The sequence below is a fragment of the Atta colombica genome, unplaced genomic scaffold (genome assembly GCF_001594045.1).
Source record: "Atta colombica isolate Treedump-2 unplaced genomic scaffold, Acol1.0 scaffold236, whole genome shotgun sequence".
Classification (NCBI taxonomy): Eukaryota; Metazoa; Arthropoda; class Insecta; order Hymenoptera; family Formicidae; genus Atta; species Atta colombica.
Genome location: NW_017259334.1, coordinates 1,043,119 through 1,056,205, shown reverse-complemented (window position 1 = coordinate 1,056,205; position 13,087 = coordinate 1,043,119). Strand labels below are relative to the sequence as shown.

General features: G+C 28.1%; 2 protein-coding genes across 2 annotated transcripts; one reads left to right on the top strand and one right to left on the bottom strand.

Annotated features, from left to right (window-relative positions):
- Positions 1-2,675: 2,675 nt before the first annotated feature.
- On the bottom strand, positions 2,676-9,353 carry LOC108688579 (mitochondrial amidoxime reducing component 2). The gene is made up of 5 exons (XM_018194889.1): positions 8,997-9,353; positions 5,211-5,509; positions 4,530-4,814; positions 3,613-3,890; positions 2,676-3,323 (listed from the first exon to the last, which is right to left on the bottom strand). The coding sequence occupies exons 1-5, from the start codon at positions 8,998-9,000 to the stop codon at positions 3,158-3,160; spliced, it is 1,032 nt and encodes a 343-aa protein (XP_018050378.1). The 5' UTR covers positions 9,001-9,353; the 3' UTR covers positions 2,676-3,157.
- Positions 9,354-10,958: 1,605 nt separating this feature from the next.
- LOC108688589 (vesicle-associated membrane protein 7) lies at positions 10,959-13,068 on the top strand. The gene is made up of 6 exons (XM_018194900.1): positions 10,959-11,208; positions 11,651-11,862; positions 12,282-12,419; positions 12,485-12,643; positions 12,714-12,806; positions 12,881-13,068. The coding sequence occupies exons 2-6, from the start codon at positions 11,659-11,661 to the stop codon at positions 12,947-12,949; spliced, it is 663 nt and encodes a 220-aa protein (XP_018050389.1). The 5' UTR covers positions 10,959-11,208; positions 11,651-11,658; the 3' UTR covers positions 12,950-13,068.
- The last annotated feature ends 19 nt before the right edge of the window (positions 13,069-13,087 follow it).

Sequence of the window (13,087 nt, the reverse complement as noted above, 5' to 3'; positions counted from 1 at the left end):
AACTATTTCATATATTGAAGTTATTATTATGTGCAGAATATAAAGCTTTTTGTAAAGCTTTTATAAAAATATGTAAAATTATTCTTGTAATAATAATAATACAACGTATTAATATAAACGTAGTATAAACATTAAAATTTAATATAAACATAAAATTTATAGTTAATTTTAATTTTATTCTTATAATGTATTTTTATATACAAGGTGATCGGTAATGACCGCATAATTTTTCGTTGCAAAGGCAAGGTAAAACGGATTAAACTAGGTAAAAAAATTCTTTATCATTCTGCAATTTTCGCAATCTCTTTTTTAATCTTATAATTTAAATGTGAATTCGAGCATCGATTGCGTTAACAGATATGATGTCTCTGTTTCCATATTAATACTTTACTCTAAATTAATTTGAGTCGTTGACTTTTGCTGAACAATAATGGATCGATGATCTATCTGCATAACAATTGATATAGATTTGATTATCCTTTATGACGTGAAACAGGAACATACATTTGGATTTACTCTGCTTCAATATGTAAGAAAATTTCCTTATGAAATCTTTATTGACTGCATTAGGATGATTCACTACTTTATTATGTCAGCGTTTCACTGACAAATATTTAATTAATATATAATTTTTATTTAACTTTATTGATGTATATATGTATATTCTATCATAAGCATGACATAAATCAGATAATATTAATTAATTTATTTTTATAATGTTGAATTTAAAATATTTTAATTTTAAAACATCTTTTTCCATGTGTATTTTTTATCTCTTTAGAATAAATATTTCTTGCGTTTCAATAATAAATATAATTTTTTGTGTGATTTTTTAAATAATTCTCAAAACAGAGCCTATTAGTCTTGTATCATTAGAAAGTTTAGTGGAATTTGAAGAAGGTTCCGTTTGATCAAGAGTTTAATTAAAAGAAGATGGAAAACTGAATTAAAAGAAATTTATTAATGATTAATTTAGCTGACAATTTCATGCACAAAATTATTCAAATGTATTAAATAAATAATAATTCTAAGAAATAAACTTAATGTAAATTTCCTTTATACGTTGAGCATCTTAGAACCACCCTTTTAGTGTTTTATAATATCATATTTTTCAATGCAAGTGGAAATTCTTAATGTGTCATTGCAATTATTGATTCTTTAACGTGCCATAATGTTATATTTAGAAAAATATTATTTTCGATAACGAATTAAAATAGATATACGTATTATAAAGATATTAGGTGTAGTAAAAAGAAATCCATTATTTTTGCATGAAATTGAATGGAAAAATAATGAATTTCTTTTTACTAATATACCTAATATTATACTCTTAAAGTAAATTAAAATATCCCGCTAAAATATTCATTTTTTATATCTACAAGTTTTTTTTATTTATAGAAGATATCTTTGTATATTTTTAGTGACGTTCACTTTTCACAAGTTGATAGATATAATGCAATAATACAAAAAAACTGTTTGTAATAAAAATTTTTTTGTAATTATGTATCAATCTGTAGTGTACTATTATAATACATCAATGTGTACATACAGATTTTGCAAAAACAATTCCGATTAAGGCCAAGAACAAAAACATGGAATGCCTTCACAATATGTCACAAACACAATAGATTTATACTCATAATTTAAAAAATTTAAGCTTCAGCGAGTGAACTTTGTTATGCATTTTTAATTTGAGAACTTTTTTGTAAAGGATGTTGTCTTATTGTTCTTTGAAAATGTTATCAATATTATATAATAGATATGTAATTATTAAAATTATATAACATGAAATTACAGTTGGCAACATTAAAAAATCTTCATTTTTTTGTTGCGAATAAATATTCAATTAATGGAAGTAAATCATTACTTGTAAGTTATTGTTATAAATTACTTTTTTTCGTAACAGTAAATTTTACAGTTATTTTTACTGTTACTTTTTGTATTTTTGAATCTATTTATGACATAATTTCACTATAAATACATAATAATAATATTTAATATTATTTAATAATAATATTATTATTTAAGATACATTACTTTACATACGAAGTGCCACTACAGTCTGTATGTTAGAAGAGATATTGAACTATTATATATATTCATTTAAATGAATTAATTTTAGAAATTATAATTGCGTGCCGATATGGTTGTCGGACTTCAACGCAATCAATTTGAAATATAAATAAAAATTATTATTTAATAATAGATAATATTTTAGGCATATTTTTATAATATTAAATGTAATGTGTTTTAATAATATTTTATTAAAATTATGTAATATTAACAATATTCCTGAAATATAAATGAATGATTATATTATATGTTCACTCCTAATAATGTTATATGAGAAAACTTTTTTTACAATCATTTTTCTGCTCGTTGTATATATGTACGAATATTATCATTTAAAGACACATTAATGATTTATTACCATTTTTTACAAAAATACTTATTATCTGTTTACAAAAATATTATAATAAATGTTTCGGCTCGCAATCATATATTTTAAATAAGTTAATTTAATGAAGAATATATATTATATTATTAGAAACATCTAACTTTGATCGTTTATTGACGTTCTCTATTGTATTATCTTATATATTTATCTTATGTATTTATAGTTAAAAGTTTTTACAAAAATTAGTCAAATATTGTATGATATAAATACTGTATGATATTAATATAAAATTAACAAAGATCACTAAGCCTTGAGAATTTGTAGATCAGATTCGCATAAAGGTGCCTCCAAATGATTTGGCCAACAAATAAATCAACTTTGCACATATTCATTAATCATTGGTCTACATTCATGGATAATTATGCATGTCGAATGTCTGTATGTATGTAATATTTGACAATCTGGCGCATATTGTTTATCACTTTTAATTCGCGCATATTGCAAATCATTTTTAATTTGAACATTACAGCGAATATCTCAGATGAAATATCTCAGTATATTTCAGAATATTTCTTTTGTTCCCCTTGACTCATTCTATGGGTTCCAATACAGCTCCTTATTTCTGAGACTGAGATTTCTGTATAACTCTATCAATATTTCATCATTCTGGAACTCCGCCTTTTACATGTTTTGGTCCTCGATTATTAAATCCGTATTGAGTTCATATTCTGAAATCTCGCAAGAGTCCCAACGATATAGCTACGATGGTGAAATCAAAGACGATGCTTCCTCTTCCGGAATGCCCACATAAATTGGATCACCTAAGTGAACTATCCCGTTTGGCCCTCGCAATCCAAGATGAATTCCCATAGCTGGACTGTCACCAGTTGCAGGTCGAATTTGCGGATCGGTTATCTGTCTATAACTGTACAAGCAAATTTTATTAACGACATGAGGTACTCTAGTTATACTAAATTTTTCGACAACTTTTGCGTAAAATATTTTGTATAATACTTTTTTGCTATAAATTGCATTGATTAAGAAAATCTTAAAAATATTGGGTTGTCCGGAAAGTTCGTGCCGATTTTGAAGGAAAATTGAAACGCAGAAGATTTAAATTTTAGTATACATTTATTATATTTAAATCTTTTGCGGCACGAACTTTCCGGACAACCTAATTTTACAACTATATATTTTTTAATAAATATATGTACGTTTTTAAAGTTTTCAGAGGCTCTGCATTAGCATGTTTTGTGCCAGTTTCCGGATCTATAGTAGTAAAAATACATCTTGTGCAGGGCCTAACGTTTCTCAGAATTACGTTCCCGATCTTTACCCAATCCCATTTATCTTCTTCAAAAGCAGTGGCACCCTTGACCACGAAATTCATGCGAAAATTCTGCGGCGTGATTGGTTCGTCTAGTCGGCTATTAAGATCTGCTACTGAAGCTTCGTTGATCATACTGAAGCTTGTTTCATCTGGGTAAGCTCCCTGTGAAATTTTTTACAGTTTTCATTTAAAACATTGTAATGAAATCATTCTTTATGATTAATTCAAAATTATTATATTTATACATATATAAAATTGTATTTTCTATTTTCACAATCATATTTTCTATGACTCTCCTCAATGCCATATAAACGATGTAAGGATTTTTTTTTCTTGCATTATCAATAATTGTATATAATAAATTATGTCGAAATATTTATCAATAATAACATTAGTGACAGAAATGATAAGAGATATGAAAAAAGTCAAATTAATCAATTCAAGAATTCATTTTCGAATTGAAGATGGTTCGAAAAATGAACTGAAACGTAATATGGTATTTTAACGATTATATGCACGACTCGATTTTTTTTGTGTTCAAATTTCTACATCATTAATCATATGCGACTTGTATTTGCCAGTAGTCAACTTCGTTATAACGGAACTTCGTTATAACGGAAATGCATAATACCATATGTTAAAAGTTAAAGAATGATTTCTCTGTTAGAAACATTTCTGAGGAATGATTAGGATAGTTAAAAGATTGTTAAAATGTTTAGATATAAACACTAAATAAATAAAAATAAAAAAATAATTATATTAAAAATAATCTTATATCTTTTACCGTTGCAAAATACTTACCGAGTCTATCTCTTGTAGTAAAGGAAATACTTTTAGATTTCTCTGTCTCACTGTTCTCACTGGTCGATCTAACGGATAATAAACCAGCCGGCATCCGGTATCTTCTTGAAAAAGAAAACGCGACAGCCATCGGGCAACTTCCTCACCACAATCGCGTGCCGGTACTGCTTGACCCCATACAGCGACTTGGAAACCTTTACCACGGAATTGTGCAAGGTCGACGGACACTGACATCATGCCTGGAGCACGAAGCGTAAGGATGGAACCAGAAAAACTAGGCGATACCTTTAACGTAACAAAAAAAATGGATGATAGCTTCCATAATTGAAATTATTAATTAGTTTCATTTTTAATTGAGCATTAAAATATGTATATAAATAATAAAAAGAAAACATGATTAACCAACTGTGTTTATATTAGCAGTATCGATCAACTTCTTCGATCTACGGTAAATATGCCTTCGGTAAAATATGCATCCACGTTCTTAATAACTTTTTCGTTTTTAACTTATTTTTTGTATATTCTAATATATAATGTAATATATGTATAATAATTACATACATTAAGTACGAAAGGATATTAAATAGTTACTGTATAAATATTAAATGATTCTAAAAAAATTATTCTCTATCCTCTTTTTCTCTTATAACAATAAAGAAAATAAATTTCGCAGCTTCTCACATTGACCATTTTGGGAAACTGTCTGGCGGTGAGAAATCGCCCTTCGAGATCGATAACGAGCAGTGTTCGATCCCTCAACCATCCGGACTTCAATCCCAATGTGGTGCATTCCATCTCTGTCATGCGAACTGCACCGAGTGATTTAACCGGGAACACCATCATATCACTTAGTTCTCCGACTTTTCGCCACTTTGATGGTGGCTGAGGCTTTTGTTTTCTATTCCACCACCACCAGATGAAGAAAACTGCCGTGCTAACGCCCACAGCAGCAGTTGTGACGTACGTAAGCCGCGTTCTATCTAAATGTATAAAAAATAAATTATTAAGGATATATTTTTAAAATTCCAAACATTACAAAAATGCAAAAAAATTTGATTTCTTTTATATCATATAGTGATCTTTCCTGATACCATCCAAGACATCATTTGATTTCTGAGATGACATGTCCAAAACGTAAATGATTACATGTCCAAAACTTAAATATTCATTTCTTATCTGTAATAAGTTGTACTCATTTTTTTTCTGTAACACTCAAGATTCAAGAAAGTCGCATTTATTTCTTTCCCGTAACAAAAATTGGATCCGCACGATGCATAAACCGGTTTTATGAGTTCCGGAAATGTTTCATAAAATGGATATTAAACGAGGTCATCTAGTCATTTACCGTAATGCAATGTATAATGGCTCTGCACATTACGAGGCACTTAATGTTACTAGAAAAAGGTGGAAGACGAAGAAAGTAATTTTAATTGTAAAACATAATTCCGATATATTATAAATGCGCGCGTAGTGCGATATTGTCAATAGAATTATGATATAAATTCTATATATTAAAAAAAATGTGCCGCGTTATTATTTTAAAAACAATATGGGATGAAAATACAAAATGCAATATACCTATTTATTATTTCGCGCTCTCTTTTTGCATAATATGTATTCGCGTTAATGTAATGATATACATGCAAGATCGGTTAACACGTATACGATACAATTAAGTGCAACGAAGCGCATAGAGCCAGACAATGCAGAGTTTGTAGAATATTTTTTCTGTAAAGTTTTCAATATCTTCAGTATTTCTGACAATATAAGCTTATTTATTACAGAATAAAATCCAGTTTATAAAAATTGAAAAAAATGTACTTCAACCTACATTTTTTATTATATAGAAGATTTTGAATAAGAAAAAAATTTTTTAAATCAATGTTTTTTCCAAAGTAAAAAATGCTCGCTTTAAAAATGATAAAACAGTATATTTCTGCGAAGCAGATAGTAATGATTAACAATTAAGGAATACTAATCAACGACAATCAAATTTAACTTATGTATACTTGATTAGAGAGCAAGAAAGAAACGATGATAATTTTATTAATATACAAGCTTCATTATTTATCAATATCTTAGACATAAAGAAAAATTTTTTATGGAAAAGTAAGATGTCACATGGACTTTATAAGAATGGGATTTGTATGGTGGCCTTTTCAAATGAATAAAAAAGAGCAATAAGAGTGTTTAAAAACAACTTATCTTTGCTTAGACTACTTATAATTTTATTTTACAAATTAATGTATGTATTTTTAAAGTTCACTGACTTTGCGTTGCGGATGAAATATTTTTACGGGACAAAATGTTCATCGTATATGTGTTTGTAAACTCATTTTTTTATTTCTGAATACTGTCAACTGAAAATTATTGATTTCTTTATTCGGAAATACACTTTCTCTCTCACTAAAGAGGGGAAAATTCCTAATTGTGGTTTTCCCTTCTAAAGGACTATACGGACCCTTCGCCAAATCAATACAGTAAGAAACATTATATTCGAGCATAAAGAGAACTCGTATTCGAAGCTGAAACTATCCGTTTCGAGCACAACTAACTTGATAACTTCATCTTGACAAAGAAGAAATTAAATTAAATTTACGAATTTATCGATAAGTAACGATAAAAAGTTATATCGTTGAGTCGTATAAATAAGATAAAAATAGATATATATCGAAATTTATATCATTATGATAATTAATCAACGACTCTCACTGTTTGCACTCTCTAAAATTTTTAGATCTCACTCTGGGTTTTCATTCTTAAAGATTAAACTTTTTTTCAAGATTGATTCAAGATTGATTTTCACACTTTAGAGATTCCAAATAATTTAGAGAGTATTAAAACAATTAAACAATAAATAATAGTATCGTAAACAATAATAATAAAATAAATAATAATTTTTACTATAATTGTTAATAGAAATTGCGTTTACATTATTAAATATCTGTATTATTTGTTCCTTTTTGTAATATTTAATGATAAAGTACAGTTATTGATCGTCAAGGATATATATATAATAAGATTAGTAGGAACGAATGTTCTATTTTTCATAGTAAATGTGCCGTCCTAAACATCGGATTTTATATAATTATTGTCCGAGTTACAAATACTTTTCCACTCTTACGGCTTTCTGGAATATTAACTGTATATTTATATTATTTTTATTAAATATCTCATCGATAAATAAACGTACGTATGTAATATAAATATATATTATAAGGTAAATTAAATATAAATAGATATATTTTTTATCTCATGTTACAAATTATTATAATTTGTATTGTTTTTAAATTCGTTTAATTTCTGATTTAAAACAAAAGTAAATTATTTCTCTCTCTTTCTCTCTCCTCTTTCTTTCTCTCTCATCTATTACGTAACTCGTTTTTATAATTTATCATATTATTTGTGCATATATATTATTATATTTAAATTTCTTAAATTTCATACATTGATAACAATTGATATTATTATTAATCTATTTGTATTTTTATTTTTATGAATTGAATGTATCTGAAATATCTCAAGCAAAACAAAATGTCATGATTATATCGAAATAGCATCAAAATGGCTCCAAAGTGATTATTAAAAGTTATTTCTCGATTGATCACGATTCATTTTGATATCATTGCAACGTTATCATGTTGTTCTGCTTGGGATAGATCAAAATAGTCTTGCGTGAAAAAATTGGTATTTTCTAGCAACGTACACAGATGACACTGCGTAACAGTATACGATTCTGTGCTTTTCATTTATGATACAGCTAAAATGTCGTGTTCGACTTATTGTTTTACATCATTTCATTGAATACTAAATATATATTTTTTACTATTTATTTTTCTAGAAGTGATACTCCGATACGAGATTCAAGATTTCTATATTCGGATTCGGACATAGTATAAAATCTTTTGTATTCTTATCATCGTTCCATTTATCCGTTTTATATCAGTTTTTATTTTCTTTTTTATTTAATTTCGTATCATTTTCTTTCATTCTTTATTGATTTCACATACATTGACTTGTCCTCAATTCCAATTTATTTAACCGGCGCTTCCTTTTAAAAAGAAGATCACTTAAAGACACTTAAAGACTATCTCTAAGCACTATCACTATTAGTCCAAAGTTCTTTGCACAAATAAAACAGACGATTACGGCAATTATCGAACGAGAGAAGTATATATGTAAACAGAAAAATTAAATAAGTAAAGGAGGGTCAAGAATAGTAATTAATATATTTACATGTGCTTAATAATATATTTACATGTAAATTTCAATATTTTAATTTGTGATTATTATTATTCCATTCTTAGTTTAAGATTGCATTTCCGATAGTAAGCGGCGAGTATATAACTAATTATATAATCTGCACATTGCTTATAGAACTGAAATGCACTTGAAATGCAATATTTTAGCCTCATAAACTGAGGCTAAAATAATAATCTTACAAATTTAATTTTAAATAACATTTACCCATGATCACCGCCAAGTTCGGCAAAGTCAAGATAGGCAAAGCCACGAACTGATTCTGTAGATGATTTCAGGAATCTTGAGCAAAGATCTTCACGGATTCCCTGCTGAGTCGATCCAGAAGAGATTATTCAGACAATTGACCGACAACTTAGTCTCCTTACAGTCTTCGAGGCACTGTCGGAATACCAAGTTAAAGTATTAGAACTTCACGCGTACATTATAACCATCTCCTTCTTCGCGATGAAGACACCGTTATCTTATTCGCATTACGTTCTGCTATCTCTTTCCATCATATTATAGTTACACAGCCGTCGGAATAATCGCCGGCGCGTCGACATATACGAAGCGTGGAGCATCGACGTGCAAAAATCGTTGTTCAGAATTGAAACGTCGCTTGCTATAGGTATGGATGCCGTAGCTTATGGATGGCACATGCGCCGATTATACCACGGTCAGAATTGGCAAGTTTTTGCAATACCAGTCCGCCAACTTTGAACGCCTAAAGCATCATGAATGACTTTTTCTTTTAGAGCCTTAATAATACAGTTCAAACGTATTTTATCAGATAACATAATATTATATAAGTGCTCGTACACTCTTTTATTTTCGTAGGATAAGGTCTAATCAGAAATATGTTATGGGTTTAAAAAAATCTATTACCACTACTACAAGATCACATTGATTTTTTTAAAAATGAAAATCTTCATTTTTTATTACATATTCTTATAGCTTATCTCGAGAGTTTTTCAAAATACCATAATAAAATATTCTTTTATTAACTATTTTTTGAAATAATTAAGGATTGAAAGTTACAGTACCACCGGTATTAGAGCATTGGCTGCGTTCAAAAGAACACAAGCTTTGCAAACATTTATTTATAATTATCTGCTGAGATAAGATTATTTTTCTAGAAGATCTAAAAGTATAATATGATCCGTGAGGTACGATCTGTGAGCGTGAAGAAAACTTCCAACAGTGTATAATAAACGTTCTACTAAACGCAGCTAATTTGTAGGCAAATAGAGTCCTCCCATTTACTATATTAATACTACATTAAAAGCTACACCTAATTACTCTATAAGCGCAAAATATTCCTAGAATGTTATATGGATATTATTAAAAAAAATTAAAATAAATTATTATAATATTTTGAAAATACTATACAATTTTTAATATTATGGTATTCTATAGAGATTATATGTTCATTTATATGATATTTTAATAATATCTTAATATCCATAAAATATTATTAAAATATTTATAAATCTTAATTATTTTTAATTTAGTGCAATTTGAAATTGCAATTTTCACAATTCAGTAACGAAAAGTTCTTATCAGTTTATACTGCATCTTGTGCTGAAAAAACGTTTTGGCGTGAGTATACATATCCAGTTCTACAATTGCGCGTTAAAATTATTTTGTCTTTAAATGTATACTTATACTAAACGGATGTAACAGTTTTACAAATTAAAGTAAATTTTGTTATACTTTTTATACTTTTTAATGTTTATGCAATATATATATATATATATATAAAATAATGTTGCTTTTAATAATCATACAATATTATCAGAAGTGGACATATAATCTTTCATTTAATATTTCAAGAATATTGTTTAATATTATATAATTTCAATACAATATTTTTAAATGTTATATTTAATATTATAAAATATACCTAAAATATTACTTAATATTAAATAATATTATCCGCTTATAGGGTAATTACATAAATTTTATTTTTGTACAATTTTATTTCCATAATCGATAATAACGATATATTTCAAGCAAGGTCCTATTGAATGTCATGATAATTTGCCCAGAATAGATCTTAGTATTCAATTGGTATTCAACGCATTATCGCTTCAAATTTCGCGCCTCTTAATGTGCGCAAGATCAAAAGAACAAACGTCAAGTTCGTGGCGTTCGTGCCTCGCCATATCCCACTATGCTACCGTCTATCCCTGATGAACTGTCATCCATATCACTCTGATCACTCATCGATGATTTCATGGAAATGTGACTATTTTACAATTACAAAGAGTATTTCGATGTTTTGGTCAGTGTTTCCGAGGAGGATCGACAGACTAATCGATTGATTATTCTTCCTGGATCAACGGAAATACGCGTAATATCAGGATTACATCGTTGAAGGCGTAAACAGAAAAGTGCGCAGCTGTTCCTTCATTTAAACACTTTGTTTTATATCGAGGTAGGTCAAATGTTAGATGGCTGATGATTTATTCCGTCGAAAAAAATATTCTAGTTGTCCTCGTAAATTCAAATTTTGAAGTTTAGATAGTTAAAATAATTGTAGAAGTTTAATTTTATTAGATTGTCACAGGTTAAAGTGAGACTATATTATAGTGGAGTTACTTATGAAATTACTGTTCACGTCACTGCTTTGAATTTGTGTCATTATCTATTTTTTAAATGAGCGATTTGTATGTTTAAAAGCAGATTGAACAGTTGTCTGCATACATCCACATTATAGTATGTTGTTTTCAATTGTGATATGATAAGCAAATCCCACTGGGAGAATGTGTGTGATTAAAGAAAAATTGAATTAATATTAGTAAAAAATAAAACGAAAACATGTGTTATCTATTTACACATCACATTTAACTACATACATGCTATATACTTTGTTACAGATTCCAATATGCCAATTTTATACAGTGTGGTGGCTCGTGGAACAATTATATTGGCAAAACATGCTGCATGTGTTGGAAATTTTGAAGAAGTCACTGCAAAAATCTTGGCAAAGATACCACCGGACAATGACAAACTCACATACTCGCAAGGGCCTTATCTTTTTCACTATATCTGTGAGGATCGCCTTATTTACATGTGCATTACTGACGATGTACGTATTAGAACCATATCAAGGCACACAGATCTTTAAATCAAAAGTGACACGATTCAAAAAATTAAATTTTTTGGAAAAGATCAAAAACTATCTTTCCCTTTTGAAAAAGTTCTCGAATCAATTAATAACGATAAAAGGAATATATTCTTAATATATGATTAAATGATTAAATATTATTTTTATCATTTTTATGTCAAAATTCGTAAAAGAATCACCTTTTTTGAATTATGACGATTTTTCTTAAAAATTATTCTTTTTTAGTTATGACGATTTTAATAAAGTTTTTTCATAAAATTAAGTTAGTTCATTTCTGATTGATATAATAATGATAACTTAATTCATTCACGGTAATAATTCGAAAATCATGTTTTTTCAGTGTCATTTTTTAAATACGATATAATAAAATTTTGTTTCAGGATTTTCAAAGATCCAGGGCATTTTTGTATCTCAATGAAATCAAGAGAAGATTCTTGGCTGTTTATGGACCAGGTGCTCAAACTGCCGTAGCTTATGCCATGAACACAGAATTTGGCCACGTTTTGGCTAACGAAATGGTACTGTCAGAATTGATTATATATCTTGAAATATTGTCTCACACTTTACATTTTTTTCTTTTTAGAAGCATTATAGCGAATCTAAGGATCTTGATAGATTGTCTAAAGTTCATGGCGAGTTAGATGAGCTTAAAGACATAATGGTAAAAAATATCGACAATATAGCGATGCGTGGCGAGCGATTGGAATTGCTTGTAAACAAAACAGAAAATTTGTCTGCTAATGTATGTAAAAATATGCTCACAACTTAACATTGATAATCATAGAATATTATAAAATTCACTTTTATTCTAGTCCGTGACGTTCAGAAAGACAAGTAGAAACCTAGCACGCTCCTTATTTTGGAAGAATGTCAAAATTTATGTCATTGTCGGCGCAATTTTAATAGTAAGTCCAACATTGCGATCAATTTCAGATCTTTTTAATCTCTATTGCAGTCTGATTCATTTTTTCTGTTGCAGGTTGTAGTATACGTGATTGTTTCTATAACATGCGGAGGTTTGGCTTGGCAAAAATGTGTGGGAAATTAATATATTATGTGTATGTACAATACAATGTTCAATGCCAATTGAATATATACAGAAGAAAAGTGAAAAGTGCGTGAAAATCTAGTATAAGACTGAAAATTATTAGATCCGCGAAATTACACTATTTACAGATTTATTGTT

Excerpts from the sequence above, each read along its gene's own strand:
- LOC108688589 (XM_018194900.1), top strand. The coding sequence starts at position 11,659 with ATGCCAATTTTATACAGTGTGGTGGCTCGTGGAACAATTATATTGGCA. Across the intron at positions 11,863-12,281 it reads ACATGTGCATTACTGACGAT|GATTTTCAAAGATCCAGGGC; the intron begins GTACGTATTAGA and ends ATTTTGTTTCAG. Across the intron at positions 12,807-12,880 it reads TTGTCGGCGCAATTTTAATA|GTTGTAGTATACGTGATTGT; the intron begins GTAAGTCCAACA and ends TTTCTGTTGCAG.
- LOC108688579 (XM_018194889.1), bottom strand. Across the intron at positions 4,815-5,210 it reads AGTTTCCCAAAATGGTCAAT|GTATCGCCTAGTTTTTCTGG; the intron begins GTGAGAAGCTGC and ends GTTACGTTAAAG. Across the intron at positions 3,891-4,529 it reads TACTACAAGAGATAGACTCG|GGAGCTTACCCAGATGAAAC; the intron begins GTAAGTATTTTG and ends AAAATTTCACAG.